The sequence below is a fragment of the Gekko japonicus genome, unplaced genomic scaffold, assembly GCF_001447785.1.
Source record: "Gekko japonicus isolate JY-2015 unplaced genomic scaffold, Gekko_japonicus_V1.1 scaffold400, whole genome shotgun sequence".
NCBI classification, from domain to species: Eukaryota; Metazoa; Chordata; class Lepidosauria; order Squamata; family Gekkonidae; genus Gekko; species Gekko japonicus.
Genome location: NW_015165246.1, coordinates 801,745 through 828,957, shown reverse-complemented (window position 1 = coordinate 828,957; position 27,213 = coordinate 801,745). Strand labels below are relative to the sequence as shown.

Genomic DNA, 27,213 nt, shown 5'->3' with positions numbered 1-27,213 from the left:
GGCGTGCCACCACATTCTGGACTACTTGGATTTTCCGGCTCAGTCTCAAAGGCAAGCCCGCGTAAAGCAAGTTACAGTAATCAATCTTGGAAGTGACCATTGTCCTTCCAGCTCTGGATTTCCTACATCAAACATGGGAATGGACTAGATTATACAAGACCCCTATCAAATCTAGGATTCTACACCAGTACCTACTGCTAGGTATATGGTATGAACATATAGGTGAACCATCACACATGTGGCATGATTGTAACAGTCAATGGTGGTATTTAGAGAATGGTTACATCTGTTTGTGAAAACAGTGTTGAACAAGAGCATGGAAGACCCAAGTTTGAATCCCTGCTCTGCCATGGAAGCTGGCTGCATGACTGTAGGCCAGTTACTCTGTCAAGCCAGGATTTTGATGAAATCACAGGTTTTCTTGCTGCTTTTGCATGTTTTCATGTAGTTGTGAGCTCATATTGGTTCATCTATTAGACAAATCTGATTGCAAAAGATTTTTTCTTTAATATTTGACAGTTAATTAAAGTAGTTACAGAGATACTAGATTTATTGCCTTTTAATTGAGATTAACAGTTTAGTTTGGCCTTCTAATCTTGTTTGAAAAAGTGAATGAGCACATAACGGTTTTATCTTCAGATGCCCCTGTTTGATTATCTCATCCTAAATTAAGAATCAATCATTTATCTAGTTGATGATCATATGTTTAGCATAAGATAGCTATTTTCCTATATAAACACATTAATGTGGCACGGAAATCAGATTTCTCTGGATGGAACTCTTAATAAGATATTAGGTGAGATTTCTGTTTGTATGTGTGACTTGGCTCATTAAAAAAACCCTTAAAAGCATTTTAAGATAATAATTTGAAATCTGGTTTGCTTTATATATTTTACTTATTCAAGTACGGTTCAGAAATGCTAGAAGATTTGATTTGATTTGCACTTGTTTTTGCAGTTGGTATATGGATAATTTTCACATGTTTGTATTTTCTAATGTCTTGTCTAATAAAGAGAATTATTTCTTTTTTCCAATAAAAATTAGTCACTCAATGTATGGTTTCTGCCTGATTTGCTGGTGAGAGGTCAAAAAACAGAATTAATTAATATGTACTATCAGAATAAAGGCTTGCAAACAACTTTATCTGATAAATCCTGGAGATATCTGGGGCCAAATAGCTTAAAACTTTAAAAGAACAATTCTTGGAGGACTCATTGGTCCAGATTCTTTAACTGGATGCGAGACTACATTTATCTTGTTACACAATCTCAGCCTAACTTACTTCATAGGATGGTTGCTGAGAGAGTAAAATGAAGGAGGGGAGAACATCACTGCAAGCTGCTTTGTATCCTCACTGGGAAGAAAAGCTGGCATATAGAATTAAATAATGTTTGTTGTATAAACCCAGAAGAAAATTAAGAAAATATCTGAAACAGGGCCTAGCCAGACACGACTTTTTACACATGTACATTTACAAGATACTCCGAAGTGGAGGGCCCATCTGTTAAATCCTAGAGCTTTTGCCACACACGAGGAGGCAAAAGGGTGAAGTGCCATTCCCACAGAGCATGCCTTCCTCTCCCACTGCCAGGATCATCCTCCCCCCCTCCTCCTTTTTCCTCCCCAGAGTGAGTAGTCCAGACTCCACCACCAAGACAAGTTTTGTTGGGCTGTGCTGAGGAAGGAACTGTGGCTCTCTGGCAGAGCATCTGCTTGGCATGCAGAAAGTCCGAAGTTCAATCCCCAGTATTTCCAGTTAAAAGATCTGGCAGTAGGTGATGGGAAAGACCTATGCCTGCAGGGCTGCCAGCCTCCCGGTGGGAGCAGGGAACACACACTTTCTCAGGCTCTTGCCCAACACCAACCAGCAAGCCAGTGGGGGGAAATCCCTCCCCCAAATGGCCTTTTGAAGCCTACTTCCAGTTTCAGGCCTGCTTCCAGTTGGGGTGATGCTCTGGTTTTTGGGCAAAACTCTATGCTTTGAAGTCAAATTTACCATAGAGTTTTGCCCCAAAACCAGAGTGTCACCAACCACCAGAAGTAGGCCCAAATATGGAAGTAGGCTCGAAAAACCCTAATGTCACTTCCAGTCTCCTGGAAGGATGTTGGGAGACCCCCGCTGGCCAGGTAAGTTGACATGGCGACCCTATCTGCCTGAGACCTTGGAGAGCCGCTGCTACTCTGAGTGGACGATACTGATTTTGGTGGACTAAGGATCTAATTCAGTATAAGGCAGCTTCATGAGACAAGAAAAGAAGGGACTGGACAGGGGGAGGGAGCAAGAGAAGGGAGGAAATAGGGGGTGCAGCTTTCTTGTCCCTCACAGGGTGTGTCACGAAATATTGGAGAAAGGGAGGAAGACGATCAGAGGATGGCCGTGACAAAAGCAGCAGCACTTCACTTTCTCGGCTCTTTACCGAGGGTGTGTTCCATGGTGGCAACAAGTCTAACCACACACATATGGCTTTTAAGTAGATGTGTGTAAAAGGTCATCTTTACGTTAGGACCTCTGGTAAATGTGGAGCCAAGAAGGAACTTCCTTATTTTGGCAAACCAATGTACCATTAGCATGCCTAACAACAAGTATGTTCCATGGACAGCCAGGAAAAGAAATCAGCACAGAAACGATCTTTAGAACCTTCACCCACCTGGAAAGGAGGCGTGTAACTTTCTTTTTTATAAGGTCATGTGGAGCAAAGAAATCCACTTGCTATGTTTCCTCTCTTTTAAAACACTTTACATTCAGTTTAAAAAGGAAGAACTCTGTTTGGAATTCTTGTCATAATACTGTAATGTTCCAGCTGCTGATGGAAAATATTTATGCCTTCTAAAATAGGTCATATTAGCAGGGATGGTAGATGGGTGCTGTGCCAGTTCCAAAAAATAAGAATGCAAAATAGGTATGGTGGCATGCAAAGTCAGTTAACTGTAGGAAAAATAATATGATTTTTCCAGGTTTGTATAACAATGTGTAAATGTTAAAAATAAACATTAAATTCTTATTGGAACAAAATGATTACAACAAGTGTTAGAAAACTAAAGCAAAGAGTTTTGCCAAAAAGGGGGGGGCATTTAAAAGAACAATCACCTCTGTGGTAAGAAAAGAACAAAGGATTTACATGGAGATAACCTAGCAGTTCGAAAGCAAGAAATTGCAAGTAGATAAATAGGTACCACTTCAGTGGGAAGGTAACAGCGTTCCGTGCGCCTTGGTGTTTAGTCATGCCGGCCACATGACCACGGAAACGTCTTCGGACAGCGCTGGCTCTTCGGCTTTGAAATGGAGATGAGCACTGCAACCCTAGAGTCGGATTCGACTGGCTTTCGAGCAAGGGAAACCTTTACCTTTACCTTTACCTTTACCTTTACCTTTACCTTTACCTTTACCTTTACCTTTACCTTTAAGGGAAAATGTAAAAAATGGATAGGCTTGACCAAAGCATTAGCATCCACTTTTCTGAATTAAAGACCTTTACAAATGACTCCTAAGGTCACAGCTTGTCAGCCTCAGTTCCCTCCAGTGCACCATCTGGCCTGTGCATTGGCCTGGGGGAGGAAATTGTAGGCTGAAGCTGACTGATCCAGAGTGCTGTCTGGTAAGAGCATCATCCTAAGATCTTTTAGAAACCTGGCCTCCCATCCCAACTCTCCCTCAGCCTAGTTGACCCCACAGAGTTGTTGTGAGAGTGGAAAATGGGATAGGGAGACCCAAGCATTTCAGACTTCTCGTTGCTGACTACTTAATGGTTATTCTTTGACGTTTTTATGATGGATTGTGTATTATTATTATTATTGTGTATTATTATTATTATTATTATTATTATTATTATTATCTGCCTTAGGTCCCAGTTTTCAATAAACAAACAAACAAACATGTCTCTGCCTCATCCTAAGTTCCTTAGAAAAGCAGCAAAACAAAAATTACTACTAGGCAGGTAGGTTTCATTCCCACACGCCCTTTGATGGGATCTGCCTCATTTTACAAGATGGAACCCAGTTCTGACTGTCATCAAATGGCTACTCCTGCATGAGGGCACCACAAGGACCTGGCTGGCAATGATGGGCGTAAGGCCATACCCTTCGCCTTTTCCCATGTTTGTGGCCCCAGACATGCTGCTGTTACCACAGAGCATCTCTCAGTTGCTTGAAGTGACCCTGTGTGCTGAACAAACTGGTTAGCACATATCCCGTGGGACAGCTAATACAATTATCACATGCCATCAAGTTGCAACTGATTCCCGGTAACCCCATTTTGTTCTTCCTCGTGGGGTTTTCAAGGCAAGAGAAGAGCAGAGGGGGTTTGCCATTGCCTTCCTCTACATAGCAACCTCCGTCTTCCTTGGTGGTCTTCCATCCAGGTACCAACCCTACTTAGCTTCCAAGCTACTCAGGGAGATCCCTAACATGGCTTTATTTCAAAGTCAGATCCTCCTACCAAAAATGACATCACAGTCACAAAACCCAAACAGAGATGCTAACATTTAAGTGAGGAACATCCTCACCCTTTCTAACATTTCATAATGATTCCTCCCCCCTCCAAAAAAAAAAAAAACTATGGGCAAAGTTTTTTACCATCGTGCCTAGAATTTGGTGAGGCCATGAGGGGCCAGATAAAATCGTTTCCTGGGCTGGATCTAGGCAGGACAGTAGGCTTCCCGAAGTCCATCCATACAGTAGGAAACAGGGTCCCTGAACCCTTAAAAGGAGGGTAGAAAGAAACATTCCAGCAGGTATGGGTTTTTAAACACTGGCAGTATTGTCACATAACAAACTGCACTTCTTCCAATCCCCTCGTGTATGTTAGAGACCCAGTGTGGTGGAGTGGTTAGAGTGTCAGACTAAGGTCCCCCACTCTGCCACGGATGCTCACTGGGTGACCTTGGGCCAGTCACTCTTTCTCAACCTAACCTACCTCACAAGGTTGTTGGGAGGATAAAATGGATGAGAGAACATAAGAACATAAGAGACGCCAATCTATACCTTGTGGCTAATAGCCACTGATGGACCTCTGCTCCATATGCTTATCTAATTCCCTTTTGAAGCCGTCCATGCTTGTAGCACCCACCACTTCCTGTGGCAGTGAATTCCATGTGTTAATCACTCTTTGGGTGAAGAAGTACTTCCTTTTATCCGTTCTAACCCGACCGCTCAGCAATTTCATGGAGTGCCCACGGGTTCTTGTATTGTGAGAAAGGGAGAAAAGTACCTCTTTCTTTACCTGCTCTTTCCCATGCATAATCTTATAAACCTCGATCATGTCACCCCTCAGTCGTCTTTTCTCCAAGCTAAAGAGCCCTAAGCGCTTTAACCTTTCCTCATAGGGAAAGTGTTCCAACCCTTTTATCATTCGAGTTGCCCTTTTCTGCACTTTTTCCAAAGCTATAATATCCTTTTTAAGGTGTGGTGACCAGAATTGCACACAGTATTCCAAATGAGGTCTCACCATTGATTTATATAGGGGCATTATGATATTGGCTGATCTGTTTTCAATACCCTTCCTAATAATCCCCAGCATAGCATTGGCCTTCTTTATTGCAGTCACACACCGTCTCGACATTTTCAGTGAGTTATCTACTACAACTCCAAGATCTCTCTCTTGATCAGAGAAGAACAGTGCAATTTGCTGTGGGTCACCACTGGGGAGAAAGGCAGGGTATGAATGAAGGAAGTAAATACATACTAAAGTAACATAGATATCCTACACTCTATTCAGTCTCACTCTCTTGCCGAGTTCTGAAAATGCAGAGGCAGCCACTGAAAGAAGGACTGAAAGAAGGAAAAGCAGAGGACTGTGTCAGTGGGCAGATGGGATTGGTCTGAGCTCCAGCATTGGCCTCTGACCAAACCAATAATGGTCAGTCTGAGTCAGTTTAGTGTAGTGGTTAAGTGCGCAGACTCTAATCTGGGAGAACCAGGATTGATTTTCCACTCCTCCACTTGCAGCTGCCGGATGACCGTGGGCAAGCCACAGTTCTCTCACAGCTGTCCGCTCCAGAGCAGTTCTCTCAGAGCTCTCTCAGGCCCACCTACCTCACAGGCTGTCTGTTGTGGGGAGGGGAAGGGAGTTTGTAAGTCACTCTGAGACTTTGAGTGAAGGGTGGGGTATAAATCCTTCTCTTCTTCATTTGATGCTTTCATCCTCAGTGCTCAAAAAAAATAACAGCACTCTGCTGAATTTTTTATTTTCCTTTTCATTTTAAAAATTGTGTTTAAATTAGCACTCTGCATGCCTCCACCTCATGCCTTTGTAGGACTCGATGCCATAGCAACAAGCAAGAAAGCAATTTATGCACAGATACCGGTAAAGAGGTCACCATGGGAAAAAGTTCTGTTCAAGTTTCTGGCCTCGAATGTTATCCTGCTAATTAAAAAAAAAACACCCTGTAAACACGGATGAAAAGCAAAGAAAAGGAGCCGCAGTTGCTCTGAAAAAGCCAACATCAGGATGAGAAGATAAAATTCATTTGATTGCAGTCACAAAGTAAATATCCCTCTCAGCTGTGTCCTTAAACTGTCTCAGCAGCATTACAAATCCCAAGGGTTCGACAATGTTCATGTGATGAAGGAGGTACATCTCATACTTTAAAAAGAAAAGCTAAACAGAAGGTACAAGAAGGACCCAATTCAGATTGTACAAACCTCCCATTCTACAGTTGCTACAGGGGTGTTCTCCCCTTACACTGAATGCTTTGTGTGGCTGTGTTTATGATTTAAATTAAGGGAGCAGCATGGAAGGAACCATCCAATACCTCTCGGGAGGGCCCATGGCTCAGTGGCAGAGCAACAGCTTTGCATGCAGAAGGTCCCAGGTGCTTCCAGGTAACTTCCAGGTAAAAGAATGACCCTAGAGAGCTGCTGCCAGTCAGAACGGAATGACGTTGACAGATCACTGCTCTGACTCAACATGTAACAGCTCCACGTATTCACTGCCACCTACCCATGCCGTGATCTGAACTGGGGTCCTCCATAGCCACTATTATTTTAAAAATGTAGCACAAGAAGTCCTGATCACGGATCTCTTGCATCAGACCTAGTTTGGCCTGAAGACATTTCTCCCTGCAGTGGGAAGTGTTTTTGTCTGGCTGGTTTTATACAACATTTCTGTGGATTAAGTGACAGGTTACATGACAAGGTAACTTTTTTTCAGTTTCAAGGCTGATACAGTAAAGATCATAGGAATCAACTAATACAAGTAAAAACTACGCACACACTCACCACGAAAGGCGGCACCTTGGTCATAATATTGGTTTTGGCTATGATCTGGGTTTGGCCCACTTGGCTCCTTGTATCTGAAATGGTTCTTAAGAGGAAGGTTCAAGACTTGAAACATGATGGTCCTAGTGGACTCTGTCAAGTTAGACGAAACTTCTGTACTTGCATCCTCTTTATTTCTAAGGGAGGTTTGATCTGGCAGCATTCTTCTCATCTTTGAAGCCCCAGGCTAAGTAGCGTTGCCAGATTCCTCTCGTCACTCCAGCAGGATTTGGGGGGCATTCCGGGACATCCCCAGCATGATGATGTCACCCAGAAGTGACGTCATTGTGCTGGGGATATCGCGAGGGGATGGTCTGGTTTGGGGGCAAAACTCTATGGTAAAACATGCTTTAAACCACAGAGTTTTCCCTCAAACCAGAGCATCCCAGCGTGATGATGTCACTTCCGGGTGATGTTATCACGTCAGGGAAGTCACGTGGGGATGTGGCTCTTTGGGAGTGGGGTTCCCCCCACTGGCCAGTGGCAGGCAGAAGCCTCGAAAACCAGGGAAACCCCCACCCCGACCTGGGTACTGGCAAGCCTAAGGATAAGTCTTTTCTGTTTGTTTGAACTTCTAGTTGTTGATTTTTCCCCTTGCCTCCAAGGGCCTGCTCTGGCAGCAACCTCCAGTCCTGCCCTATAATACCTGCCTGCCCATCAGTTGCTCTCTTGGAAATTGGAGAAGATCATTCTCCTTACCTCCTCATTATCTGCAGCTTTTGAAACAGCAGCTTTTGAAACAGCAGCACACCAAACTGCAAGCATCAGTTGCTGACATCTTGCAACATGAGTTGCGGGGGGCACCCTACCCTACCTCCAATATTGGAGGGCAGCAGCGGCGGCTGGACAATGCGGTGAATCGATGAGAACATGGCGACGGATCGGTGTCAGACGGCAGGCGACTCAGGAGGCGATTGGAGGCGGCGTGGAGGCGTGGTGACGTAAGTACGGTTGGAGCCTCCGGGACACAGGGGACAGAGACCAGTTGCGACCTCATCGTGCAGCCGTGCGCCATAAAAGGACCATCCCAGGAAGCCGAGCCGAAGAGACAGAAAAAGACCTCCGCCGAAGGACACTACCGCCTGGTCCTAGCAAGACCCCGCCACAGAAAGACCTATGCTGGTAAGGCATCCATCTCCCTTGATATGTATGTGGCCCTAGTTAGGCGATTAAATGTATATGTGTAAACCGCTCCGAGCCTCCGGGAAGGAGCGGTATAGAAATGTAATGTAATAAATAAATAATAAATAAACATACCTTCTTATATTGAGAGTTCAGCCACCATTTCTGGTGCCTGTTGCCAAGGCAATGAAAATGGTGTCCAGCTCTCAAGGGAAGGAGAAATCATGCAAGAGATTTCCGAAGGAAGCCCTTCAGGACACGTGGAGCTTGCTGCACTATTTTTCGCTATATTTCTCCAGCTCCCAAATCGAGGCAATGGTGGCAGCAGCAGCAGAGAGGCGCAAGGGGACAACGGGCTGCTGCCACCATCGTCCCTTCCTGAGGGCCAGGTACTTTTGGTTTTCTAGATTTTTTTTTAGTTCACTGCTGCTGCTTTGAAAGATCTTATTTACTCTCATTATCCTTCGTTTTCTACCTGGAATGTCCACTAGAATATACACTTTTTCAAAATCGCACACTCGCATCAATAAAGTCTCAGCCAGTCAATACCCACTGATGCCCATGAAGCGGCAAGATTTTGGACTGCTTTTGACAGTTGTTTTGAAACAGCCTCCTTGGTGAGCTGATTAACTCTGCACATGCAAAACTCTGTCACTAAGACGTCTAATTAAGCAAGTAAATTGATTCCATCTTTATTTGAATAAAGAAATCTCCATTACCTTTGCATATATTCCATTTTAGTGGGACCTCTCTATCGAACTGTCAAAACAGATATGCAAAATTTCTCCCTTCCTCTCAGGAGGAAAGGTTTAGGGGAATTTCAAGTAAGGGGTCCTTCTCTTTTCACTCGCTCACCCAGTCTCTTTTTGCCCTGAAATTTTATCTGAGACCATCTTGTGGTCCTTGCAGGTTCACTGCTAAGTGCTAACAGGTGCTCTTAACAGTGTCTATTCTCAGCTGCTGCCATTTTCCCTCCACTTTTTTTTGCCTCTAGAGAAGGAGTGTGGTATAATGGTTATAGGGCTGGACCGAGACGTGGGAGAACCAGGTTCAAATCCCTACTCAGCCACTCAACCTTGAGCGACAGGGGATTACTCACTGGGTAATCAAACTCTTTCGGCCTACCCTGCCTCACTGGGTTGCCGCAAGGATAAAATGGAGGTGGGAAGAATTGTGCACACCATTTTCATAGAATCATAGAGTTTGGATCTCCAGGGTCATCTAGTCCAACCCCCTGCACATACAGGAAATTCACAAATGCCTCCCCCTCCACACCCGCAGTGACTGCTGTTTCACGCCCAGAAGATGACAAAAAAAACAAAACCCTCCAGGATTGCTTCCTGACCCCAAAGTGGCAATCAGCATTTCCCTGGGCATGTAAAAAGGACCACAAGAACTAAGCACTGAGGCAACCCATCTTGCTCTCCCTCTCATGATCTGCCTAAGTTCACAGAATCTGCATTGCTGTCAGATGGCCATCTAGCCTCTGTTTCCTCCAAAGAAGGAAAACCCACCACCTTCCAAGGAAGCCTGTTCCACTGAGGAACTGCTCTAACTGTCAGGAAGTTCTTCCTAATGGTTAGCCGAAAACTCTTCTGATTTAATTTCAGTCTGTTGGTTTTGGTCCGACCTTCTGAGGCAACAGAAAACAACTCCACACCATCCTCTAGATGACAGCCCTTCAAGTAACTGAAGATGGTTATCATATCACCTCTCAGTTGTCTCCTCTCCAGGCTAAACATGCCCAGCTCCTTCAACCTTTCCTCATAGGACTTGGTCTCCAGACCCCTCACCGTCTTCATTGCTCTCCTCTGGACACATTCCGGTTTGTCTATATCCTTCTTAAATTGTGGTGCCCAAAACTGAACATAATACTCTAGGTGCTGACACAATACTCTAGGTGAGTATTGAACTCCCTCAAGGGAAAGCAGTATAAAAATATGACAGATGGATAGAAAAATGACATTCCTGACTCTGAACAGCTAACGTCATAGATAGATGCACTGTGCTATGGTGCAGAAGTTGGATAAAATTATGGCAAAAAGGTTAACATAGCTCTCATCTCTGCCTTGCCAGAGATCAAAATACTAAATTTGCTACTATTCTTCACCTGTCAGTTAACATCCCACCATCTATCACTTATTCTGCTGTTTCCTTCTGCCAACAAGACTGAAAGGTGTACTTTTAATTAACTGAGCAGCTAGAGTAATATTTTTAGCATTTTAATCACACTGTAATTCATGTACTTTTAAGAGTTTAAATCCTGACATAGTATTCTCTGGAATAATTATACTGAGCTTCACCTAATCAAAACACAGTATTTGTCACACTACCCAGATGTAATTTAGATTAACAAGCTATCAAAGGCTGATCCTATTAGTATTGCACCAAACCTTAGTATTTATGGAGAGGGAGTAAATCAGAAATGGAGTGGTGGCAACAGAAAGATATTAAAGGTACAAATTTATTCTGGTTTGGAACAGATAACATGTAGTGCCAATTTATTATAGGAATAGGGTTAGTTCTAGCCAGGTTTTTCACTTACTCTTGACCAATACCCCCCTTTCTAGGGGTTGGACTAGATGGCCTGTATGGTCCCTTCCAACTCTGTGATTCTATGATTCCTTACTACCGTTCCTGTCCCATAGGGCTTCACTCCAAGAAGGTCCCATGACCTCCAGCACAGCCTTTCTGGTTGGTCAGAGGTGACACCTCTGTAATGGACAGTAACAAGTTAATGCTTTAACCTGGTCTGGGAACCTTGAGTTAAAGGGGATTCAAATGGAATTCTACAGTTGAGAGTGTTAGTTAAGAATGACAGCTGAGAGTGGAGTTAAACAGAGGGAGAGGATCAAGGAGGATCCTGAATTAGGGAAGTAGAATGAGTAGCCCTTCCCTGAAGGAAGTGGCTCCTAATAAAGATATGTGTGTGATCCCTATCAAGCGGTTAAGAAGGAGAACTGGAACTTGTGTGGAGATTCCTGCCTTCACAAACTTAAGTATTTTTGAGACAAAGAAGCTTATGTTTGTTTATTTAAGCAGTGACTGCTAAGAGAGCTCTCTCCACAATTTGAAAAGCCTGTCTGTATAACAAAATAGCTACTTGATTGTGACAAACTATGTACTGTTTATTTTCATAACAAAGTTACCTCATTCTTGTTACCTGTTCACCTTCTAAGTCCTAAATCTCATACCTACCTGACCATTTCCCCTCAAAAGTAAAATAAAGCAGTCTGTTAGTTTTGAATTACCATCAGCTTCTCATGTGCCATTATCAGACAAAGACAAAGGAAGGATTTTAGTCAGACCCTCAGTTCCTTAGGCTGGGACAGCATATCTCTAGCTACATTTAATAAAGGGTGGGGGCGTGGCAACACTGAGCAAGATGGCAGTCATTTGATCTTTTGGCTCCACTTCCCCTTTCCTCCCCCAAAGCCTCTATCATGTCAATACTACACTAATCTGGTAAAAATAATGGGGGAAAACAACATAATCATTCTAAATGCCATTCACACATCTCTAAAATGATGAATAAATCCACACAAGCCTTTTTCTCACCATGGGAGAATCAATCTGAATAACTGGGTGGGACAGACAGCAAAACAAAGAATAGCAAAACAAAGAAAAGGGACTGTCCAGCCCAAGAAATAGAAAAGGGGAATTTGGGAAGTCAGGAAATTGTTATAACCTCTGTTCTTTTTCAGCAGCAAAACAGTTGGCTTGATCTAACCAATGGACATTCCTTGATTTCTGTGTACTAGGTTAAGCCACTTGTTGGCTGTGGGTGGCCTGCTTGGCATCAGCCAGAGCCTGGGCCATGGAATGGGTTTCCTGAAGAGGTTAGGGGTGCCCCTTTTTGGAGATCTTGAGAAGGCAGTGCAAAGGCCAGGGCTTTTAATGGGACATCTTTTAGAAGGGGAGGGAGATACTGAGGTTTTTAAAAAAATCTTTCGTTTTAATTATTATCTGTAAGCCACCTTGAGACAACAGGAAAAGTGGAGTATGAAAGTATCGATTAATAAATAATGCCATATTTGATGGCCAGGGGCCGAATTTGTGAACTATGTTGTGCTTGAAATGATAAGAGATGACTTTAAAGTTCTGTCTGGGGCATTAGGATGAATGATGGGCCACTGACACCATGTGAACCATCATTTGCTGTTAACAGTGATCAGCATGCTCATGTGACTCAGAATCCAGTGAACCCGAAGGAAAGAATGGTTTGGATCAAGCAATCCATGAGTGCAGGCACTGTGGATCTCTCTCTTGTTACCCTTTGCCCTGGCAGTTCTTGCTGATCCTAGGAAAGTTTATTCCTATAGCTATGGGACCTGTGTGAACCAGTTGCTATATGAGTCAGGAAGGCTGCACTGGGGAAGGGGTGATATTACCCCCTCCTCCCTCTTCCATCAGCGCAGTTCCTCTGATAAAAGAGGCAGACAAGGTGATTTTGTTCCCTTCCTCCTCCCCAGGAGTTTTTGTCAACTTTCCAAGGGTCAGAAGTCAACTTGGGAGTCAGCTTTGCCTCTAACACCTGCGGGTGGGTCCAATGCAACTGACAGCAGATTTGTTCTTTTATTTAATTTTCATCCATTCCCCCCCCTCATAATTGCCTTTAGTTTCCATTTACTGTTATATCTTGGGTGACTACCTTTCTATTCCTTTACCACCATCACAAATGTCAACATCTCTTGCATTCACAACTGGATTCAATGTATGTTTACTTAGAAACAAGTCAAGTACACATAGGATCACCTTTGTGAAAGAACAGTATATGGCACAGGAAAATGAAAAGTAATTATACGAATTCCCTCCTTCCCTTGTATCCTTCTGCCAGATGCTGACGTCATTGTCGTCTCAGTGGCAATCTAGCACTAGCATAGAGAATGACTCTCATTCTTCTCCCTGTTCTGGCAAGCGATTGGCTATTCATCACATGCCAAGCTCCAAGAAAACATGGGTGGCAGACCTCCGGGGCCTCTTTTACTTGATCGAGCAGGGAGAATATGGAATATCTTGAAGCACAGTGCTATGACAGAAATACAAGCTCAGTCCATTGTGTTCTGCAAACACAAGCAAATTTTCATCTCTGATTACTGGGTTCACCCAGACAAAGGGGAAAACATGAGACTGTGAGTGTTCCTCCCCCCACTCCAATAAAATCAAGTCATGCCAAGCAGATATCGTGCCTTAGAAAATCCAGTGTGCTGCCAAAGTATAAGCAGAGATGGCACTCAATTTTCATTTACCTCTAGGTACATTAAGACAGGTGTTCCTGACGAGACCTATCAATACAAATACATTTTGCTTAAATAATAGGAGCTGTAGAACCACGTGTGTTAAAAGGACCTCACACTAAAGGTAGTTGCTACCCCTGTCCTCCATTGAGTATTGCTTATTAAAACTTTAGAAAGTTATTAAAAACTTCACGTCTGCCCACACCTCTCAAATGTAAATCCTTGCATTCCATTAATGAAATGTGAGAGTTCTGACTCTCGGAAAGCAAAATACGCTAGGAGGAGGCCGTTGTCTTGTTATCGGAAATCTTAGGGTGCAAAGCCAATTAAAAGAAATCGCTTTCTCGGTCATGGGGCCAAAAAATTTTGAACTCCCTTCCCAGCGAGATTAGTCTGTCTCCCTCTATCGGTGTCTTCTGCCAACAGGTAAACACTTCTTTGTTTTCTCTGGCATCCCACCAGTAACCGTTTTAGCCCTTCTCCTGCTTTTCGTGCTGTACATTTATGTGTCTTGATAGATCTATTTTATCATTCTTAATGGCTTTTTTTAAAATGTTCAAATGTCTTCATGTTCGCTGCCTTGGGGACCCTAATCAGGTGGAAAGATGGCATAAAAATGTTTAAAATTCTGCTGCTCATACTGGGAACCGAGTCTTCGCACAGTGTTGTTGTGAGAATAAAATGGAGGACAGAGAATCACATATGCCACCCGGAATTCCTCAGAGGGATGCAAGATAAAACTGGAAACGGTAACTGACAGATAGCTCCATTCCCTCCTGTGCCTCACTGATTCCCTTTCCCTCTGTTAGTCATTGCCAGTGACAGCAAAGGAACAAAGGGCTGCAAGAGCTGTTTTCCCCTGTGGAAAAGAAAACCATCACAGATGGCATATAACATTGTAGTTCCACCTTAAGTGTCCCACACAGCTATTTAGCTTGTTATTTGAGAGAAAATGTGACACGGTGGTTTAAGGTCTTGATTAGGATCAAGGAGACCCAGGTTCAAATCCCACCACTGCCATAACAGTCACTGACTGACCAGGAATGCAAACTAGTTAGAGGGCTGTTGTGAGGATAAAACAGGAAAGGGAGAAATACATACACTGCCTTGAGAGATCATGGGTGGGGCAACAATGTACAAGACAGATAGATTTACCTCAGAGCATTTTTGAACAAGGCTACGAAGCTCTAAAGCTTCAACGACTGACCACTTTGGAGATTAATACCTCAACAGTTCACTGGTGTCCTCTTCAAGGGTAGAGGATACGGTCTGTTCTCTGCTCACACAAGCTGTTGGCAACAGTAGGGAGTCACCTAGCATTACCATTCCACCAAGGTCAGGATCTTCAAATAATTTCAGATCTAATAGTTGAGCAGACAGATAAATTCAATTAGATTTGAACTGCAGATAACAACAATGGACACTGTGTTGGAAGGGAGTGGAGATGGGTACCAGCAAAAGTCAGTAATTCCAAGTCAATCATTCATGGCTGCTTCACACATTAAGATCTGACCACACTTCAGTGTAAGACATTCCAGTCAAACTACACACAGATCATTTCAAGTGACAAACACACACTCCGTTGTTGTTGTTGTTGTGTGTATATATAAACTGTGAGGCCACAGTTGGTCAAAGAAGCAACCTCACCTTTGCAGATACATTTGATTATTTTAGCCATTATTTAGGAAGAACAACAAAGATAAGCAAGAGCCCTTACATATTGGTAGGGCCATTATATATACCTTGCTTTTAACTCAACCCGACCCTTTGAACACAAACCCAAATGAGTATTATTCATGTGTGTGTAAAGTGCTGTCAAGTCACAGTCAACTTATGGTGACCCCCGCAAAGGGCTTTCAAGGCAAGTGAGAGGCAGACGCGATTTGCCAGTTTGGTGTAGTGGTTAAGTGTGCGGATTCTAATCTGGGAAAACCGGGTTTGATTCCCCACTCCTCCACTTGCACCTGCTGATGTGACCTTGAGTCAGTCACAAGCTCTGGCACAGCTGTCCTTGAAAAAGAGCAGTTTGTGTCAGAGTTCTCTCAGCCCCACCCACCTCACAGGGTGTCTGTTGTGGGGAGGGGAAGGGAAAGGAGTTTATAAGCCGCTCTGAGACTCCGAGTAAAGGGCGGGGTATAAATCCAATCTCTTCTCTTCTCTTCTTCTTCTTCTTGCCCTTGCCTTCCTCCGCCAAGTCTTCCTTGGTGGTCTCCCTTCCAAGTACCGACTCTGCTTAGCTTCTGAGATCTGACAAGATCACATTATAACATGCTGCCTTCCCTCTCATACGATTCAGAATCAGGTCCAATATCCTATTATCACAATCATTGTTCATCTGTTTGATTTTCTGCTGAAGCAATTTTTAGTATCTTTTATTGTCAGCTGCTTTCTCTCTCTCTTTTTTTGGTACTTTTAATGTTCTTTTAGGCGGCTCTGCTGTTATCGGCCTGCTATTTTTAACTTTTAGTGTTTTGCTATGTTTTACATATTTTAAATCACTGTAAGCCATTTTAAGTGTTATTTTTTTATAACAGAAAGGAAGGATACACATTTTCTAAACAAGTAAAAAAATTATAGGACATGTGAAACTTCTACACTTACTTGGGAAGCAGACAAACTGCACTGTGAAACAGAATATAAATACATTTACTTTCTTTGGCTGACGATATCCTCTTGTTGCCAGTGAACGAAAATTTTTTAGCCGAGCCGAACAGCTCATCATCTGGATCCAATTCTTCATCAAAAATTGTTAACTTGGGCTGGTTTTCTCTGACAGGAGAGAGCAAGGGCTTCTTGGTCTTTTTAGATCTGAAGGTATAAATACAAAAAGATAAATCCAACAGATATTGCTAAAGCTGTTAAAGAAAACCTTGTGGACTTAGAAGGTAATCTCTTCACAGTTGTCTTAAAATTCCCCTTAAAGATATTCTTTTCATTCTTCCAGGAACAGTAGTAGTCGAATGCTAGCTTATCTCACACACACAAATGGAAAATGAGGCATGTTGTTCTAAGGCCCTGGATGGGGGGGGGGGGGGGGGAGAAAGAGAATGACTGAAACAATCAGAAAAGAGCCCTTCTGGATAAGATCAAGAGTCCATCATCCATCTAGTCCAACATTCTGTTTCTCACAATGGACAACCAGATGCCTCCAGCCAATGTTCCTTCTAAGCTGTGGAGTCTTGTGAGCAGAAATTCTACTTTGTGAGCTACTGTCATTAAAGCTGTGAGTGAGCAATTTGACTACTGGATAAATTAGTTTGCTCTGGAGCCATCCTTCCTGAGCTAAGACAAAAATGTGTGAACCAGAGGCTAAAAAACTGTGAGCTAGCTCACACTAACTCAGCTTAGAGGGAACACTGCCTCCAGCAAACCAGAAGCAAGGAATCTGGGCAACTGATTCCTCCTCTGTTGTTTTACCCTTATTATATACTACCTCTTACTGGACTTTACCATCATCAAGTAGCCACTGACAGAGCTACCCTCCCTGAATTTGTCTAGTACTTTTCAAAAGCCATCTAAACTAATGTCCATCACTAGACCTTGTGCCAGTAAACTGCACAAGTTAGCTATGCATTGCATGGATAAATGCTTCTGTTTTTCTTTCCTGATTCTCACCACCCATCAACTTCATTCTTCCCCTCTCCCCCCCCAAAAAATTAAAGAATTATGGTGATGCCATCAGAGGGAGAACAATAGTCAGGTTACTTTCGGTCATCATGGGGGACTCAGTGTGGTGCAGTCAGAGCCCCAGTTCAAATCCATACTCTGCCATGGAAACTTGCTGGGTGACCATGGCCCAGTCACATGTTGTCAGCATAGCCTACCTCACAGGGGTATTGGGGGGATAAAATGGAGAAGAGAAAACCAATGAAAGCCACTTTGGGGCCCCACTGGGGAGGAAGGGGGAAGATAAATGAAGTAATTAAATAAATAACAATGAGGCAAGACAAACCATGCATACCTGGCTGCTGGCTGGCGGGTGGGTTCTAGTCTCATTCTGGGAGTCTTCTGGTCACCACAGAGTTTTTGCCCAAATATTAGAGCGTCCATTGTGCGACATGCCCAGTGCGATGATGTCACCTCTGGGTGATACCATTGAGCTGTGACTGTCAGGCAGGACAGGGCTGTTTGGGGGTGGGGCTCCTCCACCAACCAGCTGGCCGGCAGCAGACAGGGCCACCAAAATTGGGGAAGCCCCCACCCTCATTGAAGAGGATGGCAACCCTATGCATACCACAGCACCCCTCAATCCTTAGTGAAAGAGTAGGGTCAAAATATAATAGACAAATATATCTTTAGCAGTGAATGGCTTTGCAAGCTAACAATGGTCTACTAAAGTCCCTGCAAAAGCCAGTAGAGAACTTGCACTCAAGTAAGATCAGGAAGTGGCCTATAACTGAACTGATTAATTACATTCCACTGTAACAGAGAAATGTTATTTAAAACATTGTGAGCACAAATAAAGTAATTTAATATGTTGTGAGCACAAATAAAGAACTTAGTCACAGGTACAATGTTTTTAGCAACTGTACTAAAAATAAAATACAAGTAGGCAATAGAACCAGCAAAGATTCCAAGAAAATTCAATCTATATTTAATAGCTCTGTTAACACGGTTAGAATTACTGCTAAAGATGAGATAGTTCAAATGCTCTGAAATCAAGCTTGCAGTAAATTACAAAAACATAACCCCAGTGAGAATCATGTTTCTGTTGCTTTTTGATCTCTTAGCAACTGGAAAAAACCCGTGTCCATATTTCCACATAAAATTCTTATTATATTTTCAAAAGCCCGAGGCTGATCTGATTGGAAGAGAACCTATTGTATATTCAAGGGATTCTAGTGATTCCAGGGACAATACAACGGAACTGTTGTGGAAAAATGCCACCCCCAAATCTGGATGTCCATCTTAGAAAGACAAGCTTCATTCATTTTGCTTTTCATGATAGAGCTGCCAAGTTGCCAAGTGGAACTTACCTTGGCGGCGGGGCACTCCTGGGTGGATCCCGGAGAGCACACGCGCGCTGCACACATGTCACCAGGAAGTGACGTTATGACGCCGGGCATAGAGTTTTCCCTTGTATGGCCGTGGGCCCCGCCCCCAGCATGCCCAGCGTGCCTGCGTCACTTCCAGGTGATGCGCACGCCAGGGCGGAGTTCCCCCCAGGGCCTGATTCCGCGGCGGAGGAAATCGGGCCTCCGAAGCAGGGGTTTACCCGCCACCCGCCCCCACTTGGCAGCCCTATTTCATGAACATGATCATTGCAGTTCTTCATAGGGATGGGTAGAAACCAGTTCACAAGCCAGAATTTGGCACGGAGGTCCTGAATTGATGTTCGGAGAAGTCACCTTCCATGAACATTTACCAGACTTTTGTCCAGTTCGGCTGTTCGGGCCATTTAAACTTAACAGCTGAGCAGTGTGAGTCCGCAGCTGACCTTCAAAATGGAGGGAAGTGAAATGGGCCAGTGAAATGGCTGCCAGCCATTTCAGCCGAACAGCTGACGGGCACACCCACGCTACGAGCCATTTAAATCTAACAGCGGGGCGGGTCCACTCATCAGCTCTTAGGTTTAAATGGCCGTGAGTCATTAAACCCATCAGTTTTGCTCCCCCCCCGCTTCAAAGAGGGGAGAAATGAAATGAATGTCAGCCATTTAACCCTTCCTGGGAGACAGAACTGACTACGGCTGCCGTTGTTAAAGCAACAACAATAACAACAACCAAGGACAATAATGCTAGTACTTTATTTCATCAGTTGGTTGCAGTACTGTTTTAATGTGTTTCAATCATTTTATTGTAATTTATGTATTGTTTTATGCAAGCTGTCCTGAGCTGGTCTCGGCTGGGAGGGTGGGGTAAAAATATGACTACATAAATAAATAAATAATAAATATACCCCCCCCTTTCTCCCAGGTTTGCAGCCTTTGGGGCATGGTTCAGGGTTCATTTTGGGGGCTGCCCCAAACCAGAATGTTTTAGGTTTTAGGTTCATGCCCATCCCTAGTTCTTCATTGGTCCTAGCCTGAACACTCAAGATGGACAGCGATAATTGAAAAGAGAGGTCCGAACCTTTTTGAGCCTGCAGGCACGTTTAGAATTCTAATACAGCATGGTGGGTTCAGCAACAAAATGACTGCCATGGAAGGGAGAGCCATCCACAAAACGATGGCCACAGCTTCACTTCGGCAACACAGTGCAGACCCTTGTGCTGTGGTGGCCACTGCCACCAAAGCAACGTTTTTTTAAAAATCTGCACAGCCAATCAAATCTCCAATAGTGAACCAACCAGAAGCCTTGCTAGGCAAAAGCCCTACCTGGCCCTGCCCACTTCCTAAAACATGTGGTGGATGTCAGAAAATGTGTTGGCAGACATCTTGTCAAAAAACAGAAGGAGAGCCTTCCCTTTGCCTTGTGAGGCAAGAGGCAAAGGATGGGGGGGTGGCAAAGAGCTCAGGTGAGTGTAGCAAGGGCTTTCCTGGCACTCCCCCATCATTTCCAAATAATGGCAGATTACCACAAGCTTTCCATGGGGGGGGGGTCAAATTTAAGAAGACTCAAAACTGTATGAAGGTCTCCCTCCTGGTTGTGTTCACTGTCAGATGTTCCAGATAGAGGTTATTATTGTCTGGTCTGGATTGGCTGCAAATGTGAAGTGGGCTTTCCCCCATTTCCACACAGCAATGCATGGCACTTGTGTACCTTCCAACTTTTCCCTGGTTGTGATGTGATCTTTCCCAATCCTGCTTTACAATGATGGTTTTGGAAAGACTGCAGTGACACTGGGATGGATGATACGTGGACTGGTCCCACCCACACTTGTGCCATTTGCCCTGCCCCAGCTCCCCACAGCCACCATTCCCCTTCATGCTACCAGACGTTGGTGTGTGTGTGTGTGTGTCTTAATCCGCAATAAACATATTGATATGCTGTAGCAATATGTCAATTAAATGGCTAAGGAAAACCCCCTGGAAAAGCCCTTGAATACCATGGCAAGGGAAGGAAACGGTGGCCACGGTTGCCTGGGCTGGGAAAGTGCAGGGAAATATGCCGTGGAGATGCTCTGCTGCCACAGCAAATGCCTCTGCATTCACAGCTGCAATGAGAGCTGTGTGGAAGCTGTCTCTGCCTTGAGTTATTACCACCAAGGCTGCAACAAGTGAAACTCAGTTTATGACTGTCTATCCTGACCTTGAACACAATTGCCAGAGAACTTTTTGAAATCACCTGGATGGCCCAGGTGAGCCCAATCTCATCAGATCTCAGAAGCTAAACAAGGTCGGCCCTGGCTAGTATTTGGATGGGAGACCACCAAAGAAGTCCAGGGTTGCTACGCAGAGGCAGGCAATGGCAAACTGCCTCTGACCATCTCTTGCCTTGAAAACCCCAAGGGGGGGGGTCACCATAATTCAGCTGCGACTTGACGGCACTTTCCACCACCACTAATGATTTCACTGCAATCCTCTTATTTACTGGATGATGCGCGGCTTGTGAGTCATAATAAAGTTCCTCCTCCAGACTCTGATGCTAAAGAGAGATGCCGTGCAGAAAAAATGAAGGAGGAGACACAGAGACATAAGCATCAACACTAGCTAAACATTTTTCAAATGTTGGCATCTAAATAGAGTTGGACGGATTTGTTAACATTCCTCCACAGAGTCTGGTAATTTTTCCCGCTCACTTGCTTAATTTTGGATTTTCTGGAATACATTACTCACTATTCCAAAGGAAGAACCTCTGGACACAGAAAAGGAACAACCACATTCTTTAAATATTATTGGGGCAAAAGCTGAGGTGGAATCATTTGTATCCATGGTTCTTCTTGCTTTCCCTTCCACGGAGATCTAATTTAGGACCTAACACTGCCGCTTACCAGAAATGTGGATTCCCTACAGTCAAGGCACACCAAGGAAACACCATTCCCACGTATCTGTATTTAGAATAGGCCTGTTCTCTCCACCCTCCCCTACCACAATAAGAGTAACAGTCAGTGGCATAAAATGTACCCATTTAGCACACTGTACTAAAGATGAAACCCTGACGTTCTCACTCCAAATAGGGGTGAGCGCCTTCTCATACAGCAGGAAGGAGGGATTAATTTGAAGTTGCCAAAAAGCAATGGAAGATGAATCCACAGAAATGCCGCTGGCAGTACCCAACACGACATCCTCAAAAAGAGCTCTCCCATGGGAACAGAGAGACGCATTCTCAGCCTTCGCCATTCACTCAGCCAGTCATTTATTATTAGGACAGTTTGTAATTTCCCTGAAGTTCTTTGTAGGCTATGTTGGGCAAGTTCACGTCAAGGGCTCTGGTGGTGCAGATGGACTGAAAGGCGGCTGGGGCTACTGTATGCCAGGCTCCTTTCTGCCACTGCTGGTTCAGTCTTGTTCTGCTCCTGACGAACCAAGACCAAATTGCTCTTTGGAACCTTGGTCCGCAGAACAAACAGTAGAGGAGCAGGGGGTCAGCAGGGAGCGGTGGTGCAGGCAGTAAGAACGCCTGCAAGTAACATCAACGAACAGCCATTACGGCTGTTCGAGACCCACCGCGGCCGGGGTGAGCTCCCGGCCCTAGTCCCAGCTCTCGCTCACCCAGCGGTTCGTAAGCATTAAAACAGCAAGTAGATAAATTGGGTACCTGCCCCTAGGTGGCGGGGGCACCCTCCTCTTTGTGAGGTAGAGGCATCGGCGGCAGCAGAATGGTCCCTGACGGCCCAGTGGAGCGACGTCGGGGGTGGAGCCCGGAGAGGCGGAGGCTTGGAGAGCGCGGTGACATGCGGCGCAGCACGGCGGAGCCATCGAGGACACTGGCCGGAGCTGCAGCCGACGCGGGGCCGTGCGCCAGAACGAGGCCTGCCGGAGGAAGCTGCCCGGAAAAGACCTGCTCCAGAAGGACGCTGACACCCGAAGCCAGAAGGCCGCCGAAACCCGAAGCCGCTGGAGGAAGTCGGATAACAACAAAGCCCTGGGTGCTGGTAGGCAGACACTACCCTATAGAAAATGTGGCCGTAGTTAGGTGAAATTGGAAACGCTATGTAAACTGCTCAGAGACCTGTCAAGGGTTAGAGCGGTATATAAATTGAATGTAAAAATAATAATAATAATGGAAGAGCCAATCCACGGCAAAATTCAGAGCAAGAGAACAACCAAGGGACTGTATAAGGAAGGACTGTATAAAGAAGTCCATTTGTATAACTGAAAATATACAGCTTCACATTACTGATAATTGACATGATGATTAATAGTCCATAAAGTTTCTGCAGCCCAAACACTGACTGTTGCAAATCTTTATTTAGGAAGCGACGCACACAATGCCTCACAATAAGCTGTTAATATATACAGGAGCTCCACATGCCATTGTTTTATTGCACTACCATAAATCTGGTCATGGTTCATATTTATTTCTTTATTTATTTTACTTGGATAATTTATTTATTTTACTTGGATAACTGGCATACTTGGATAACTTTCCATAAAGATTCTCCAAAAAGTTTTTTAATCCTTTTACCTGCTGTCACATAATGGATATTCTACATCCCACTTACCCCTTCATTATACTTTAAATTTCCATTTATGAAGAGCCATATTTGGTTCCACACTGACCATATTTGGCAGGGGTCCCCAAACCTTTCCAGTCTACAGCAATGTTCCCTCTAAGCTGTGGAGTCTTGTGAGCAAAAGTTCTACTTTGTGAGCGACCAGCATTAAAGTTGTGAGCAAGTGATTTGGCTGCTGCATCAATTAGTTTGCTCTGGAGCCATCCTTCCTGAGCTATGACAAAACTGTGTGAGCCAGAGGCTAAAAAACTGTGAGCTAGCTCACACTAACTCAGCTTAGAGGGAACACTGGTACAGGCACCTCTGGAATTCTGATACAGCATGGTGGGAGCAACTGTAAAATGACAGCCATAAAATGGCTGATGCAGAAGGCAAAGCCAGCCATAAAATGGCTGCCACAGCTTCCCTTCAGTCACACAGTGAAGATCCTTGTGTTGTAGTGGTAGCTGCTCCCATAGTAATTTTTTAAAAAACCTGCACAGCCAATCAAATCTCCAAAGACCAATCAGATGAATTTTGAGGCAACAGCCCCAACTGGCCCCACCCACTTTAAAAAACACTTGGCGGGTGCCAGGAAAGGGGTCAGAGGGTGCTAGGGCATCCACATCACGTTGGGGACCCCTGACCTAGAGCCATAGGTTGTAGAACCCTGCCATGGATTATAGGCCCCGATCACACGGGCCGGATATCACAGGGAGGAGGCATGGCTGTTTGCCCCAGAGCGAACTACCGTGCGGCAGCCGATCAAACATCCCGCCCGACGTCCCGCCGACATCCCATGGTTGGGGGGAGGTGCCGGTCATACCTCACTCCTGCGGCGCAGCAAAGAAGCGGCGCCGCGAGGGTTGTGTTGTTGTTTTTTAACCCAAGTGTTCGCATGCGCCGTTGGGTGCTTGTGCGCACCCATGGAGACTTGACAAAAAAAAAAATTCGCGACAGGACATGGGCGGGTGCCAGATGCCACGAGCTAACACCAGAAACGTGATCTGACGCCCGCCCTTGCCCCGTGGTTTCCGGAAACTAGTACCTTGGAGGTACTAGTTTTTTACAGCGCATTTTCGGAGTGAAGTCTCGGGTGAGCCACGGGAGCTCTATGCTTCCCAGATATGGCGGTGAGATCATGCCCGGAAAATCCGCCTATCTTCCATCTTTTTAGCGTGCCTAATGCTCCGTGTGACTGGGGCCATAGTTTAGTTATCTACAGAATTGGTGGCTCCATTCTGCTGGCAGTAGAAGTTCCCTCCAGCATGAGGAATCCTCTTTTGATGTAAGAGAAGAGCCTCTGGCATCAGGGGAAGGCTTCTTGAGCTGGAAGGAAGTCCTACCATGAGCAAAACAGATCCAAAGGATCCAGCCCATGGTTTCTCACAGAAGCAGAAGTTCTGCACTATCAAACCACATGCAAAGGGAGGGGAGGGAGAGGAAGCTTGTAAACTCACGGCTTGTTCCTGTTATGACAGACCATGCATGTGAATTATCTCCTAAAATAAAAGGGACAACTGCTCTGTTGTTGGAGATATTATTTTGGTGGTGTTTTCATTCCTTGGGCCAAAAAAGGGGTTGCCTATTCCTGACATGCTGTTTAGGTTCGCATGTCAGGAACCTAAACAGCATGATAAAAAGTAGAGACATCACCCTGCCAACAAAAGTCCGCATGGTCAAAGCAATGGTATTCCCAGTAGTTACGTATGGCTGCGAGAGTTGGACTATAAGGAAGGCCGAGCGCCAAAGAATAGATTCTTTTGAACTATGGTGCTGGAGAAGACTCTTGAGAGTCCCTTGGACTGCAAGGAGATCAAATCAGTCAATCCTAAAAGAAATCAACCCTGACTGTTCCCTGGAAGGCCAGATAATGAAACTGAAGCTCAAATACTTTGGCCACCAAATGAGAAGGGAGCACTCACTGGAAAAGACCCTGATGCTGGGAAAGATTGAAGGTCAAAGAAGACGGGGACGGCAAAGGATGAGATGGTTAGACAGTGTCATAGATGCAACGAACATGAAATTGAGCAAACTTCAGAGGACGGCAGAAGACAGGAGGGCCTGGCGGGAGCTGGTCCATGGGGTCGCGAAGAGTCGGACTCAACTGTGCGACTGAACAACAACAACAATTCCTGACATACACCAAATCCAGAAGGACTTAGTGGCAAAAGTCTCCAAGCCACTTAAGGATTTGTGAAGATCACTTGAGAGTTGCAAACTTAATGCCTGTTTTCAAAGGAGGATCCAGTCTAAATAAAGTAATAGTCAGGAGCCAGGATTTAGACAAAAATATTGCCAATCCCAACTTGGGCTGCAGTCTTAAACCATTAGAGGGTAACAAATAGGATGTAGGTAAAGTTCCTCACTCTGTTGATCCCAGACTCGCATCCTAGGTTCAAGTTCCCAATCATACAATGGACTGCTGAAAACTGGCTTTCATATATAAACATGCTAAATATACACATGAAGCCATTTTATGCCAAGTTGTCCTTTGGTCCACCAAGTCTAGTATTGTTAGAGAAAGAGTGAAGTAAATGTCTTCAGCAAATGGATTTAAGACTGACAGAAAGCATGGTTTGCTTAATAAAAATAATGGCTAGGATCCACAGACCTGCTAAGCCAATGTAAAAGGGTTACAGTAGCCCAGAAGAAATGTTTTGGTTTTTCTACTTTTTTCTCTTTGGAAGAGCGCACCAAATCCTCAGATCAAATCTGAGAAACGATTCAGTGTTACAAAAACAGCTCTATATGCTGTGTTTGTCTGCCTGTGTACAGGGAAAGAACAATGTAATGGCTTGTATCCTACTGCTCCACTTATCTGGAAAGAACCTTCGAAGGCAAGGGGGGTCTTCTTCTGCGGGAAGATGCTGTTCCTCAAAAGGAGGGTGGGAGGAGAGTTCCACGCTTAACTGAGTGGAGTGGTAGAATACTAGCCAATATTTTTGTCTTAAATCATCTCAGATGAGACAGAGTGTTGCTGCTGCTATTTTGGCCTAACTGTAGGAAAAGTGACAGAAAGCAGATTAGTCTTATTAAAATTCCAATAAACACAAAGTGGTTCCTAGATGCTGGAGTTATTGTATTTGGAGATTCTTCTAGTAGGAGAGCACTAGGAGAACAGAAGAAAGAGCAAATGTATTGCATGCAGGCTACAATCCTAAACACAGTTACCAGGTAATACGCTCACTGAATTCAGGAGAAATCATTACTTTTGCTTAGGATGGAACCATACGTGTAACTTAGAAGGGTGTAACTCTGCTTAGCAGCGCACTGTCAGGCTGATTCCGCACTAATGCTTTGCCCCCCTTTCCCCCCGGGTCTAACTGGCCCGATTCTATGCGTGCATTTCCACATTACGGAAATCTGACCCGGGTTTTGCCTGGGTGTTCATTTCCGCATGTCGCCTTGCTCCGAATCTAGAACCCCCTCCCCTCTCTTCTCCCTCCTTTTTTTTTTGAATGGAGGCGGGGTTGCATTGTAACGCACCACCCACTGAAACGCTGATTGGTCCCTTTAATTTTTTACCCTCGATGCCCGCGAAAAGCATCCATTGATGCAGCCAGAAAGTGGGGGGGGGGAGGTGATGGGAAATCAGTATACAAACATGAAAAAGAATGCTTAAACCTTTACATAAATGGCGAATTCCAAAATGAAATGATAAAACAGCATACAGACATGTAAAAGGATATTTAAACGCTGGTCGACGATGGCCCATTGTTGCGTCCAGTAAACAATGGGTTATTATTGCATTGCAACGCAACGCAACGCTGGAGGGGGGAAAGCATGCATACACCAAGAAAGGGGGGGGAGGGATGCAGCCAGGAAGTGGGGGAGGGGCAGATGGGAAGACAGTATACGAACATGAAAAAGAATCCTTAAACCTTTACATATGGCGAATTGCCAAACAGCATACGGACATGTAAAAGGACATTTAAATGCCGGTTGACGATGGCCCATTGTTGCATTGCAATGCAACATGAGGATAGAAATAAAAAAAATTCCTGCGCATGTCGAAGGGGGGGTTTGCAGGCAGGCGGGAAGGAGAGGGGGAGGGGGAGTG

The 27,213-nt window shown here is 44.6% G+C and overlaps 1 protein-coding gene across 2 annotated transcripts in view; it reads right to left on the bottom strand.

Moving 5' to 3' along the window:
• Nucleotides 1-27,213, bottom strand: part of HS1BP3 (HCLS1 binding protein 3) — a 74,329-nt gene that overhangs the window by 5,880 nt on the left and 41,236 nt on the right. For both annotated transcript variants that reach the window (XM_015410087.1, XM_015410088.1), the window contains exons 5-6: nucleotides 16,264-16,421; nucleotides 14,839-14,974 (exon numbers count right to left, since the gene is read on the bottom strand). In XM_015410087.1, the coding sequence (XP_015265573.1) occupies nucleotides 14,839-14,974; nucleotides 16,264-16,421 (294 nt within the window). The remainder of the gene's footprint in view (nucleotides 1-14,838; nucleotides 14,975-16,263; nucleotides 16,422-27,213) is intronic.